Genomic DNA, 15233 nt, shown 5'->3' on the forward strand with positions numbered 1-15233 from the left:
AGGGCCAACTAGATTTTCAAAAAGTTTTGTTCCTTCAAATATTTAATGGAGGAAACATTTAATACTTGCCCTTCCTATTGGTCATCCACAAACTGACCCTCTGCAATGTCTGAAGGCAAAGCCTTATGTTTCACATGTATGTTGATTGCACCATCTCTACCTCACCACTCTCTCATTTGACTCCTCCGCTATGAAGAAATTAACAGACAGCTTATGCAACATTCCGTACAGTGTGACAAAGATTTCCTCTATTTAAATACTGGGAAAACTGAAGCCATTGTTTCCAGTCCCCTCAAAACATTGTCCCCAATCTACCGATTCCATTTCTCTGCCTAAGATTAAGCCAATCCAGGTACAACTTTGGTATCACATTTGATCCAGAGCGAAGTTTCCAACCTCACATTTGTGCCATCACTAAGACCACCTCTTTCCACCTCCATGACATTATCTAATTTTGCCCCATCTCAGCTTATCCGCTACCAAATCCTTCATCCATCCCTTTGTTACCTTAGATGTGACTATTTCAATGCAATCCTGGCTGACGTTTCATAAACTATCCTCCATAAATTTGCAGTCATCCAAAATACTACTGCCCAAGTCTTAACTCGCACCAAGTCCTATTTCCCCTATCAATCCCGTGTGCTCTTTGATCTACATTGGTTTCTGGACAAGCAAAGTCTGGATTTTTAAAAGTTTCATCCCTGTTTTCAAATTCCTTCCTTTATCTGTAATCTTCTCCAGCCCACAAACATAATCTAATTCTGGCCTTGAGGGTTCCTAATTTTAATTGCTCCACCATTTGTGCCTATGGCTTTAGCTGTCTAGAGCCCCCCCCAACCAAAAACAAAATCTGGAATGCCTTCCCCAGCTCTTTACCACCCTAACTTTCCTCTCTAAGACACTTTTTAAAGCTAGCACTTTGTTCAAGCGACCTAATAATATCTCATGTGGCTCAAGGTAATACTGTGTTTTATAATACCCCTGTGAAGTGCTTTGGGATATTTCATTGCACTAGAGGCATTATATAAATATAGGTTGTTGCTTATATAACTCAGTAACCTTCATATTTTCAAATACTAAAAACACCAAACTCAGATTTAAAATTGTTTGCAATCAACAGATTATAGCAGTGCACTTGCTAATTAATATGACACCTAAGATGCCGATATCAGTGAGAAAATTCTTTTAAAATAGTTGACTTTCAAAAAAAAGCTTGAAAGATGGACCAAACAATGTGAAAAATTAGTTCTATGCAAAGCCAAGAGCAAGAATAAATTTAATGTACTGTTGTAGTTTAACTATCAAATATTAGCAGGATACAAGATGGCGAATGCTAGAATAGAAAAGTGGATTTTAAGATGTCAGTTTAACAAAATAAGTCAGAATGAAATTGAAAAGTGCTGCCATTTTATAATGCACATTTTTCTCCAATACAGCAAATTTGAATGATTACCAAAATAATTAGAACTAACCCTATACATCAACTATTAAAATAATAAAACTGTGCACTCCCAATTTCTTTAGCATGGAAGAATTTTTAACGAGTCTTATTTGGTATAAAACTGAGCTAGCTAGTTCAAGTTGTAACTTTTGTGCCATCACATTTTTAAATGGGTATAAATGTTCCCCTATACTTGTAGAGAATACAAAGTCAACTTTGTGCTTTAATGAGTTCAACGCAACTCTAACCTAACTAATTTAGCCTCCCCAGACCAGTTACATACGAATTGATCTTACTGCAATTCATCATTATATTACACAACACCTGCAAAATAAGCTCAAGTTGCAAATTGGCAGATAAACACAGATGTAGTCTGTACAGCATATCTGAACTTAAAACACCAAGTCCTGTGGCATGGAACATGTTTATTCATTTCTAAAAATTTAATCTTCTGATTGTTGAATGATTATAATTCTCCTGCCAACTATGTCCATCAAAGCACAAAAGTTCCTTGAAATTGTTAATTGTAGGTAAGAAATTGACATTTTTAGGTCTTTAACCGACCATCAGACCTGTTCTGACAACCTATACAATCAATTGATCATTTGTGTCTACATGGTACCCATTATTGATCAAACCATTGGCAAGGGAGATTTGTTAATTCAAGTTCCATTAGATTTTTCTCATCATTCTGCACCAGAAACATCCACGGTTGTGGAATTAAATGAAATACATTGGGCTTGACCACTAAGTTTTGAAGGAACAGATCTTTGAGTTATAATTTAACACACAAGTACAGCTTTATCTGTTAATCATTATGAAGTACTTCAACAATAATCTTTCAACTGTGTACATCATCAGAACAGGCTTCACTTACATAGTGACTATTTAAAGGAGTCAAGTATTGTACAGGTTTGACAAATCTACAAGTTGATCACTTGTTGTTGACAGCTAATCCTGACATAGTATTTGGATACTTCATTCAAACTCTGTGCTAGAGAAGTAAAGACTCTCTTAAGAATTATTTTTAATGGCTTTTGCAAGCCTGGAGAAAATACTGTTCTTTGGCCTTTAATGAAAACACAGTTATGGCTGTGTGCATTTTTCTCTAAGCCAACTACAACAAACCATCAGCACTGGGACACTGAAGTTAAAACACATTTGGATAGCAACAATTTGAACGAATGAATGCCCTCCCTTGTGACCTCCACATTTATTCAACACATGGGAGCCATTTAAGCTCTTGCTAACTCATGGATTTCCAAGTTCTTCTTTTCCTTCAAAATAAATGGAGTGCCTGAAATTTACATCCAAATACTGCAATCAGTTTTGCTTTGGATATTTTTTTTCCTTTACCAGTTTTATCTCCAGAAAGTAGCAACTTTTGTTGAGATAGACTTTCAAATGTACTGTAAATGGTCTTCTTATATGCCTATTCCTTGTGCCTATTCTGTCTTCAACAAATGTCTACACATGCACTTTGCGGAAAGAATCACAAACAGCATTCAACAGTGCCATATTAAGAGGGTGCTGCAAATACTCAGCAGGTCTTGGAATATCTGTGGAGAGTAAGAGGCTGAACGTTTCAGGTTCTGATGAAGGATCATTGACTTGAAACATGAACTCTGTTTCTCTCTCCATAGATACTGCCATACCTGCTGAGCATTTTTCAATTTTATTTCAGATTTCCAGTGTTTTATGTTAAGAGTGCCATGCTGGCTCAGTATTTCTGACCCTTGTGGCACTGATGCAAACTGCACCTCCCTAGTGGAGACAAGTTAATAGAGTACATATTGCCTACGAAAACTGGGACTGCCTATTTGTATGGCTGAGTGCCACACGAGGTGGTGCTTTAAAGTTTCATTCAGTGGGCCAAAGCTATACTTTAGTGATGTGACATAAAACGCAGAATACTAAACTGGAAATACAGGCAGTCCAACTTTACGATGTTCAGTTAATACAAACAGCACTTACAACATTTATAAATGGACACTGTTTCAAATTTACAACACTGGTTTTGACTTTACAATGCCACAGCAGTGAACAAGTTCAAACATTCATACATGCGCATTGACAGTCTGCACCACCTGACACAAGAGGCTCCGTTGCTTTTCAGTTCCATTTTTACTTGTTGAATCTTCATGTTTCCAAACTTTTTCTTAAAATGTATATTTTATAATATAATTTGTCATATTTATTTTCTATATAATTGATCGAGTACAAAATTCTGGATTTTATGTTGAAAATAGGTTAAAAGGCCTTGGTTCCCCCATTTATAACATTGTATGTTGGATCCGGTTTTCCCATAAATACAATGTTTCAATTTAAGATGCGGTTTTCAGGAACCAATTGTGTCATAAGGCTGAGGATTGCCTGTTGTGACAGCAAGAGGCTTTTATGTAAAATTATAACAGTATAACACAAAGTTGTTCTAATCATTACCAACACAGCGAAAACGGTCAGAATATCATTTTCAGTAATGAGTTTTAGTAACTAGTTCAGATCGACTAGTTCTAAGAATAAGCAGCCAGCATGAATAGAAGATCAGATACCAGCTTGGAGATCTGACTTTTCAAGCGTCAAGGCTGAGACATGAAAGGTAAAAAAAAATTAATCAGCTGGAAATTGTTTTCTGTGTTAAGAATGGAAAATTGCTGAGCTAACAACATGTATCCAGTTGGTCACCTGATGCCTTGCAACAGTTCCAAAGTAACAATGGCCAAGGGGGATACAAGAGTCTGGTCCAGCTAACTCCAAAGGAAAACCTTGGTTGTAATGTACCATAATGGTGCTAATGGCCGAAGCATTAACAGTCCTAACGCAACTGTTTCAACAAAGAGAGCATCAGTTAGTCCAACGCCAGAGTCTCTTAAAACCAAAAGGAATCCAGACTCTCAGTAACCCTCAAAATTCCAGTCATCCTGTGTCCAACATTGAGGATGTATGTCACATGACCTCCCTCAAGTTGAAACTGTTGAAACTGAATTCCAGTAGTTACTGTCTGACGTCCAACATGAACAGAACTCCAGCCAACAGCCTCCCTCTCATCAAGCTGGTGGCAGCAGATAGAACGCAGACTCTCACTAAACCTGCTGACTGCTGGAATCTTGGAATTAATGCCTCTCGACTGACTCATTCTACGTGCCACCTCCTGTTGTGCAAATCTCACCCTGAAAAGTTGGAGCATTCTGTAATCAGCCAACCGCCTCTTGGAAGGAACATTCCAGTTGACTTCTAATTCTGGTCTCTGGACACATGCAAAACCAATACTAGTATTTTATTGTAATTGTGCCCCAAACCCTCTTCCTTTTGTTTTAACCCAAATTTATTGTATAAGTGTATAAAGCTGTGCACATTGTGAACCTCTCTCACCTGTACGCGTGCGCAAAAATAAACATTTTTATTTTCATCAGACCTCAAGCTTGCTGTGCAAGTCACTAATAGAGGATTGGAACATTTCCAAACTTAAGAGTCGGGGAAAATACGCCACCATTTATAAAGCCGGAAAAATCAGGATTAAAAAACATCTCTTTCCGAACGGGTAGAGTGGTGAAATCAGGGCAGTTTAGGTTAACCCCAGTCCTGTCAGTAACACAGGCAAGATATCCTTAATGGATTATGCAAAAGAGAGAAAGGCAGATCTTTACTAGAACTTTCCTGAACCTCTAGACTTTTAAAATATGGTTGGAACCAAGTTGTTCTGTTTTCCCCAATGTGATAATGACCAGAATGTGGAGATGCCGGCGTTGGACTGAGGTGGGCACAGTATGGCTCACCTGATGCAGCAGCATTCCGAAAGCTCGTGACTCCAAATGAACCTGTTGGACTTTAATCTAGTGTTGTGAGACTTCTTATAATGACCAGATATTTTTAATGCTATTGGTTGAGGAATAAATATTGGCCAGGACCTGGGGATAAGTCCACAGCTCTTCTTCAAACATGAGGGTGTGATGGCCCAATGATATTATTGCTAGACTATTAATCCAGAAACTCAGCTAATGTCCTGGGGACCTGGGTTTGAATCCCACAACCACAGATGGTGGAATTTGAATTCAATAAAAAAAATCTGGAACTAAGAATGTACTGATGACCATGAAACCACTGTCGATTGTCAGAAGAACCCATCTGGTTCACTATGTCCTTTAGGGAAGGAAATCTGCCATCCTTACCTGGTCTGACCTACATGTGACTCCAGAGCCACAGCAATGTGTTGACTCTCAAGTGCCCTCTGAAATGGCCTAGTAAGCCACTCCGTTGCACCACCACCTTTTCAAGGGCAACTAGGGATGGGCAATAAATGCTGATCAGCAAGCGACACCCATGTCCCACGAATGAATAAAAAAAAAGTACAATGGGATATTTTAGTAGAGCAGTCTAAAGCGTACCACACTCTCAATGCTGCACTGAAGGATAAGCCTGAATTTTTGTATTCCAAGTCTCTGGGATGGGGTTTGAAGCCACAACCATCTGAATGCTTAGGCTGTTTATGGGATCAGCACACAAGTTAAAACGATTTTTGATAAGCATGGGAGTATTTTACAAGCAGGTACAAGGCAAGGATATCTTCTAAGGTAAGGGGGTGATGGAACGTGTGATATTTACTCAAGCTACAGAGTATCAAAGTAAAGTCATTACGGCACAGAAAGAGACTACTCGACCTATCAAGTACATGCCAGCTCTCCTTTGAGCAATTCAGTCAGTCCCATTCTGTGATTTTATCCTTGTATCCTTGCAGGATTATTTCCTCCAAGTGCCCATGCAATTTCATTTTCAATTCATGCATCATTTCTGCACACACCACCTTTGTAGGTAGCAAGCTCCAGGTCATTACCATTCACTGTATAAAAATGTTCTTCCACATAGTTGCCCACATTCCTTTGCTCAATGCTACAAAACAAAGTACAAGGACCAGGGTACAATCAACTAATGGAAATGGCTTTTCTTTGCTTGTTTCATCTTAACATGTTATAATCTCATGCACCTCTAGCAAATCTCCCCTCAACTTCCTTTGCTCCAAGGAGAACAATTCCAGCTTCTCCAACCTAATCTTGTGACTAAAATTCCCCATTCCTGGAACAATTCTGGTAAACCTCTCTGCACTCTCTCACATCCTTCCTAAAATGGAGTCAAGGATTCCAGGGAGCAGGCAAGAAGAGGCTAGGCAAGAAAGTGGAGTTAAGGCCACAATCAGATCAGACAATCTTATTGAATGGTGGAGGTTAGATGTATCGAATCTACTCCTGGGCCCACTCCTGCTCCTATTTTTTTAATGATATGTTGCATGGTGATGCAATACTCTAGTTGTGGCCTAACCAGAAGTTTTATACAGCTTCAGCTCAACTTATCTGGTGTGGTATTCAATGCCTTAATAAGACCCCAAATGCCTTGCCAAATACTCATTCATTATCTCCTGCCACCTACAAAGATGCAGGTCCTTCTGTCCCTGCATACACTTTAGAACACTGCCATTTAATTTATATTACCTCTCCCGATCCCTTTTGTCAAAGCACATCACCTCACATCTCTCTATATTAAATTCCAACGGCCACTTGCATGTTCATTTTGCTAGCCTATGCTCTGCATGATGATACTGTGCCTTTAAGAAATGTATTCATATCATGTTTCTTGTGAAGGGCATGTTTGGAATTCAACTCTGTTTAACACAATGCTGATTTGTTTGCAAAACAGGCAGCTCACATGCTGAGAATGCGGGTTAGGTGATTGATTTTAGCTAGGGATTTGTTTGTTTTAATCTGAGTTGATGCATTTTTGTTGATTTGGTTTTTCCCCTGGGATTTCAGAGCATGGTTTTGATTAGGTTGATTGACAGAGACAGTCATGCGCTTAAGTGGAGGAGCTAAGATTACAGGGAATAACAGGCAGTTACTGCTGGGTTCTGAAAGGAGTCTCTCTCGCTTTCTGGAGGCCACTGTTTGGGATATACTCAGAGAAACAGGTCTCTCTGTCTCTTTCCAGATATGTCCTGGATGCTTGAGAACTGGCAACCCAAGTACAAGCACATAATCCTGTGAGTTGCTGACTGATTTAAGAGGGGTTTAGGTCTATAAGAGGAATACTGCTCGAATTGGAACTAATAGAGATAGATAGGTTAGCAGTTAAGAATTGTATCATATTTAAATCATATTTAAGTATTTCAATTTGAAGAAGTTAATTTGTTGTAGTTAAATTGTATTGTTAAATAAAATTGGTTTTAATAAAAGCTTCCTAACATGTCAGAATCATACCTGGAGTGAAACATGTCATCATCACACTAACGTCACAATAGAAAAACTGTTGAGGTCTAGTCAGGCTTCATAACATGTCTTGGGGTTTCTGATCTGTAATCTAACACCTGTTGCAGTCAATTAGGACCATCCTCATTGTTTGCCACATCTCCAAGTTTGGAATCATCGACAAGTTGTAAAATATAACTTTGTATTCCAATATCAAAGTCATGTAACAGTAGTCCTAGCATGGGGAATACCATTGTCAACCATCCTCCAGTCTGAACAACAAACCTCTTACTTCACCATGATTTGCTGTTTTCTGTTCTTTAGCCTTTTTTTAAAATCCAAGTCGAGACTGACTCTTCCATTCCATGAGCCTCAACTTTTAAAAATCTTTTATGTGGTACTCTGTGAAAGGCTTTCTTAAATTGATGTAGCTAATATCCATTGTTCTCACTATCAACCTTCCCTGACACTTCAAAAAATTAAATCAGTCAAGCCCAATCAGTCTTTCACAAATACTTCTCCTTAACTAACTCAAACGCAAGCCCATGCATCCTAGACATACTCTCTTCCACCTTCTTGTCAGGAAAAAGATACAAAAGTCTGAGAACAATTCCAAGCGACTCAAGAACAACTTCTTCCCTACAGACATCACACTATTGAATAGACCTACCATATATTAAGCTGATCTTTCTCTCACCTAACTATGACTGTAACACTATATTCTGCACCCTCTCCATTTAAATTATTGAGTGGGAATACAATCATTACTAATAAACAGAATTCTTTTAGCCATAAACAGCACTAAATAAGTTTGTCTGCTCTGTAGAAACTAGTGGTTTAAAATGTGGATTTGTTGTACAAGTGATTTGCTGTGCTATACTCATTCATTTCAGACAGGGTGAGGTACAATCAAAATTTATTTTTAAAAATCCACCATCATCAAATTCATCATCATGAGAAAAGGCAAGTGCTGATTATTGTTTTAGGTAGAGGTACTTGGTTAGGTCCGGAATCTATAAGATAGCCAAACTTCTCTACACAGAGCTAGACAGAACTGTATGCTTTGTCTGTACAGCTCGCAAGAAACAATATTTTTCACTGTATCCCAATACATGTGATAATAAATCAAATACAAAAAGAACACCAAGTGCCTTTTGAATTTTTTGCCTGATTATTTATAAACTTTACCCATGCAACTGATGTTAAACTGACCGGCCAGAAGTTACCAGGAATATCCTGACACCATTTCTTGTCATATTTGCCACTCTCCAATCCTCTGGCATCTCATCCATATCTAGAGAAGATTAGACAATTTTGGCAAGCCCTTCCACTATCTGACTTCCTTGAGCAACCTGGCATGTGATCTGGACCAGGTGACTTATTGACTCAAAGAACAGCCAGTTCCTCAAATATATCCTCCGTATCAAGTTATGCCATCCATTAACTCTACCATCTGTTTCTACCGATATTTTGTTAGCATCCTCTTCCTTTGTGAATACCAATACAAAGTAATCTAGCCTTGCTCTGCACCCCTAAGCATACATCACCCTTTTTGTCTCTAACAGGCACAACTGCTTTAATATGAAAATCTGTAATGTTCTGGAAATAGTTTATTACACTTATAGTAATAAAATGATCAGAAGAGCTCAAGGCGGCAATATAACCATGGTAACAAGCTAACTCAAAAGATTGAGATGGGCAAAGTATATTTTACTGGTTCCTCGCTGCTGTCACTTGTATGTACCGTTGATGTACTATATTTATTGGTGACATAAGTGGAAAGTAGAGGTCAAAAGGTAGAATACAAAAGTAAAGATCTGACCCTCCATAATTACAACTGTATGTACGTGTACCTCAATGTTTCAAGTAGCAAAATAAATTTTTAAAAATACCACAAACAACTGAACCACAATTGACACTAAGGGCAAGGCAGGACTAGAGGAGGCAAGATGTTTCACAATTTCCAACTAGAAAACAATATTTTTCTATTAACCAAGATGTTAATAATCACATTGGTTCTACTTACCAATCCCTGAATTGGCTCCAGTGACAATGACAACTTTGCCACTTAGGTCTCGACCTTGTAGAATTTCCATTGCAGCACTATTCCCATCATATCTCTGTCGAATATTTGGTTTCTCAGATGCCTCTTCAACAGTAAATGCTAAACGTGGATCCAGGTATGTGGTCCTTTTGTTTATGTGACTAAAAGAAGAGATTTTATAAGTAACTTCAATAACTAACTTTAAAGGAAAAATCTAAACAAATTTAAAATGGGGAATAAAACAGATATAAAATAAGTAACTCCTGCTGTTTGTTCCTGCTCCTCCACTTTCTAATTGTTTGCACCAAATTACAAATTCTGAATACCAAATTAAAATTGAATGGGTGTACTATCATTACCAATAAACAGAATTCTCTAAGCCATAAGTAGCTCTAAACAAATTTGCCTGCTCTGTAGAAACCAGTGGTTTAAAATGTGGATTTGTTGTACAAGTGATTCGTTATGCTGTGCTCATACTCATTTCAGATGGGGTGGTACACTTCAAAATCGATTTATAAAAATTCTCCATCATCAGATTCATCATCATAAGAAAAGGCAAGTGCTGATTATTGTTTTAGGTAAAGATACTTGATTAGCCCCGGAATCTATAAGATAGCCAAACTTCTCTATACTGAGCAAGATAGAAGGAGCGATTTAGTCAAGCAGACAAACTGTCACAAAAAGACACCAGCAGAATGTTCAACTTTTAGTCCCAAGTGATATGTTGAACTTAGCCACACCATTAGCATCCTGATCAGAGAGGCAGGTGAAATCAAATCTGTCAAAGGAAAGACTTCCCCAGGTCCTTCCCAGGATCCCAGGCATGGATCAAAAAAGCTGAATTGGACATGCATTCGTGAGGCTGCAGCAGCCACAGGAAGGGAGAGGAGACCTAGCAAGGCTGTGCATCACAGCTCCCGCTCTTATCTGAGATCCTGTTGCAGAACCTGAGAAACTGCAGTCATGCAATGTTTGCTAAGCATGGGAGGAAGACGCTAGCCTGTTGAACCAACCAGAAATGCATGAATGAGGCCAAGGAAATCAGCTACAGGATTATGGTGCCTCTAACACAAAGACAAGAGGAGCAAGGACTTCAGAGGTGCAGGAAAAGTGAATGACAAAACATTTGCAAGTGCCATGCCCCACTCCTACTTTCAGAGCATTCTCCTGCACAACACTCATTCCGCTCTCCAAACATTTCCTCACGTACTCATCGCAAAGCATCCCAAGGAAGGATAGAAAAGGTAGGATTCGAGAGCTATGGATAACCGGTGAAATTGTGGGTCTAATCAAAAAGAAAAAAGCATACATGAGGTCCAGGCAGCTAAAAACACATGGAGCACTGGAGGAATACAGAGAAAGTAGAAAAGAACTCAAAAAGGGACTTAGAAGGGCAAAAAGGGGTCACGAAATGTCCTTGGCAGACAGGATTAAGGAGAATCATAAGGCATTTTATACATACGTTAGGAACAAGAGGGTTGTTAGGGAAAGAATCAGACCTCTCAGGGACAAAGGAGGGGAATTATGCTTAGAACCAAAGGAAGTAGGTGAGATCCTAAACGAATACTTTGCATCAGTATTCACAAAGGAGAGGGACATGGTGACTGGTAGTGTCTTAGAGAGATGTGTTGACCCGTTAGAAAAAATCTCCATTACAAGGAAGGAAGTGTGAGGTTTTTTAGGAAATGTTAAGACAGACAAATCCCCAGGGCCAGATGGCATCTATCCTAGACTCCTCAGGGAGGCGAGAGATGCAATTGCTGGGCCTCTAACAGAAATCTGTGTCTCTTCACTGGACACAGGTGAGGTCCCAGAGGATTGGAGGATAGCAAATGTGGTCCCGTTATTTAAGAAGGGTAGCAAGGATAACCCGGGTAATTATAGGCCGGTGAGCTTGTCGTCCATGGTAGGGAAGTTGTTGGAGAAGATTCTTAGAGATAGGATATATGCGCATTTAGAACTGAATAATCTCATTAGCGATAGACAGCATGGTTTTGTACGAGGGAGGTCATGCCTCACAAATTTGGTTGAGTTTTTTGAGGAGGTGACAAAAAGGATTGACGAGGGAAGGGCCATGGATGTCGTCTATATGGATTTTAGTAAAGCGTTTGACAAGGTCCCTCATGGCAGGCTGGTGCAAAAGGTTAAATCTCACGGGATAAAAGGTGAGCTAGCTAGATGGGTGGAGAACAGGCTTAGCCATAGAAGACAGAGGTTGGCAGTGGAGGGGTCTTTTTCCGGTTGGAGGTCTGTGACTAGTGATGTTCAGTAAGAAGTTTAACAACACCAGGTTAAAGTCCAACAGGTTTATTTGGTAGCAAAAGCCACACAGGCTTTTGCTACCAAATAAACCTGTTGGACTTTAACCTGGCGTTAAACTTCTTACTGTGTTTACCCCAGTCCAATGCCGGCATCTCCATATCATGACTAGTGATGTTCCGCAGGGCTCTGTACTGGGACCTCTGCTGTTTGTGATATATATATATATATATATATATAAATAATTTGGAGGAAGATATAACTGGTGTGATCAGTAAATTTGCAGACGACACAAAGATTGCTGGAGTTGCGGATAGTGATGAACATTGTCAGAGAATACAGCAGGATATAGATAGGCTGGAACATTGGGCGGAGAAATGGCAGATGGAATTTAATCCAGATAAATGCAAAGTGATGCATTTCAGTAGATCTAATGTAAGGGGGAGCTATACAATAAATGGCAGAACCATCAGGAGTATAGACACACAGAGGGACCTGGGTGCACAAGTCCACAGATCCTTAAAGGTGTCAGCACAGGTGGAGAGGGTGGTCAAGAAGGCATATGGCATGCTTGCCTTTATTGGACGGGGCATAGAATATAAAAGCTGGCATATGTTGCTGCAGCTGTATAGAACGATGGTTAGGCCACATTTGGAATACTGCATCCAGTTCTGGTCGCCACACTACCAGAAGGACGTGGAGGCTTGGGAGAGAGTACACAGAAGGTTTACCAGGATGTTGCCTGGTATGGAGGGTCTTCCTATGAAGAGAGATTGGGTAAACTGGGGGATGTTCTCCCTGGAAAGACGGAGGATGAGGGACGACCTAATAGAGGTATATAAAATTATGAAGGGCATAGATAGGGTGAACAGTGGGAAGCTTTTTCCCAGGTCGGAGGTGACGAACACAAGGGGTCACGGGTTCAAGGTGAAGGGGGCAAGGTTCAACACAGATGTCAGGGGGATGTATTTTACACAGAGGGTGGTGGGGGCCTGGAATGCATTGCCAAGCAAGGTGATTGAGGCGGACACGCTGGGATCGTTTAAGACTTATCTAGATAACCACATGAACAGACTGGGAATAGAGGGATACAAAAGAATGGTCTAGTGGGCACATGAGCGGCGCAGGCTTGGAGGGCCAAAGGGCCTGTTCCTGTGCTGTATTGTTCTTTGTTCTTCTATTTCCTTCTTGCAGCCATGCCTCACAGTCACCATTCACAATGTTATCTTTCCATCCTATCCAGACAAGCTATTGCTAATACTCAGTTCTCCGCTTTCTCTTCTTACAGAAGCACACAGCCATCAGCAGAGGTAGAAAGCAAAGGAGTGACAGTCATAGTAGCCCTACAGTGATAGCCACCAGCAAAGCATGCTCACCCTGGTCCACTGGGAAGAAGATCTTGTTCCAAGAGACTGCAAATGCCAGCAATGACCTGTGGTAAAAGTCTGAGCCTCCTGAGACACTGATGTCACATCAAGGGCTGAACCTCTGGCTGCAGCCTCAGTACAGGAAGTGGGTCTCACCTCCTTAAAGCTGCCACCTTCCCCAATGGCCTTTGGAATGCTACATAGCGGAGGAGAAGGGAGCTCTTGTTGCTCGTGGTGGTATTGCTATTCCTCTTGTTCCTCACTCATTCCTTACAATGTACAGCTGTATAAGCTGCTCCCGTGTGTAGTTGGCACTGAAGGCAAGTGATGTGAAAGATAGGTGAACTGACTTCCAAGAAGTTGGCAATCACATATTTAGCAGTGAAAACATCCTCAAAATGGCTGGAATTCATCAGTTCACTGCTGTCAATTTCACTGTAGAAACAATCTTCACTATGTGCCACTGGTTGACCCTGGCACGTTGCTGACAAGTCAGGAAATATGCTGGCTGGTTGATAAGCGCAGTTAATGACCTATTTACAGATGACAATTACTTACCCGACAGCTCCAAGGACAGATTCTGATTTCCCCATTGCCTGTCACTTCAATTCTATCAACCATTCACACTCTAATTTTAACTTTGGTCTCTTCTGGTGCTCCACCCAGGATGCTAACCTACATTTTCTCTTTTCAGGTGCTAAATAACATTTCCAGCATATCCAGCTTCCATTACACATTATGTTACTCGGCAGTAGCAACCCAAGTGGCATTTTCAACTAACAGGATGCTGCCGTCAAGCAAAAAAGACTTCTCTGCCTGCCACACAAATGAGTAATGAGGTATATGAATTTCAGTGCCAATGCAATGCAAGGTACAAAGGCCATATATCCCAATGATTGGCGTCAGATCATATCAAACAGTACACCTCTTCGGCTATTAGCAAGAGGCAGAATACTGACTGCACTCAACCAGCCCATGCTTGCAAAACTCCAATGTTAAATGTGATTCCACGATTGGACAGCACTTGTTGAACAATTCTGGGTGTGTTTAGAATTACACTTACAGCCAATTTAAGATTATAGTTGAGCTCACAATGTGCGTTCCTTATGCTTGCTAGAATATTTGTATGCAAGAACTGGTCCTCTGTAGACAAAAGGAACATGTCCAGACATTGTGCATTTTAGAATTAAACAAACACAATAGTTTCCTGGAGCATTCTCCACGCCAACATTTTGATCCGAGTTGACTTGCCAACCAATCAGCACCCTTTTTTCATGCAGTATGAAGTTCAATGTGGAGAAACGTGAGGTGATGCATCTTCACAGGAAGAAAATTGGGAAACAATGTAAATTAAGGGGTAAAATCCTAACAGGGGGACCTGTGTGTGTATATGTGCATAGATCATTGAAAGTGGCAGAACAGATGGAGAGAGCAGTTAATAAAGCATACAGTATTCTGGGCTTTATTAACAGGGGCAAGGAGGTTATGCTGAACTTAAACAAGACACCAGTTAAACTTCAGCGGAAATCTACGTACAGTTCTGGGTGCCACACTATAGGAAGGATGGGAATGCATTGAAGAGAGTGCAGAAGAGGTTTACAAGAATTATTTTCGGGATGAGAAGCTTCAGTTGAGGAAAGAAGTGCTGGTCAGGTGCATTGACCCAAACAGGCGCCGGACTATGGCGACTCGGGGGATTTCACAGTAACTTCATTGGTGTTAATGTAAGCCTTATTTGTGGCTAATAAATAAACTTTAACGTTAAAAAAAACTTTAGATTGGAGAGGTTGGGATTGTTCCCTTTGGACAGAAAAGGGCTGAGAGGAGATTTGATGGAGATGTTCAAAATCAAGAGGGGTCTGGACAGAGTAGATAAGGCAAAACTGTTC

At 40.2% G+C, this 15233-nt stretch overlaps 1 protein-coding gene across 2 annotated transcripts in view; it reads right to left on the bottom strand.

The window, feature by feature from the left end:
* Positions 1 to 15233, bottom strand: part of wwox (WW domain containing oxidoreductase) — a 924282-nt gene that overhangs the window by 883295 nt on the left and 25754 nt on the right. For both annotated transcript variants that reach the window (XM_078210560.1, XM_078210561.1), the window contains exon 4: positions 9701 to 9879. In XM_078210560.1, the coding sequence (XP_078066686.1) occupies positions 9701 to 9879 (179 nt within the window). The remainder of the gene's footprint in view (positions 1 to 9700; positions 9880 to 15233) is intronic.

Source organism: Mustelus asterias, chromosome 4 (genome assembly GCF_964213995.1).
Source record: "Mustelus asterias chromosome 4, sMusAst1.hap1.1, whole genome shotgun sequence".
Taxonomy (NCBI): domain Eukaryota; kingdom Metazoa; phylum Chordata; class Chondrichthyes; order Carcharhiniformes; family Triakidae; genus Mustelus; species Mustelus asterias.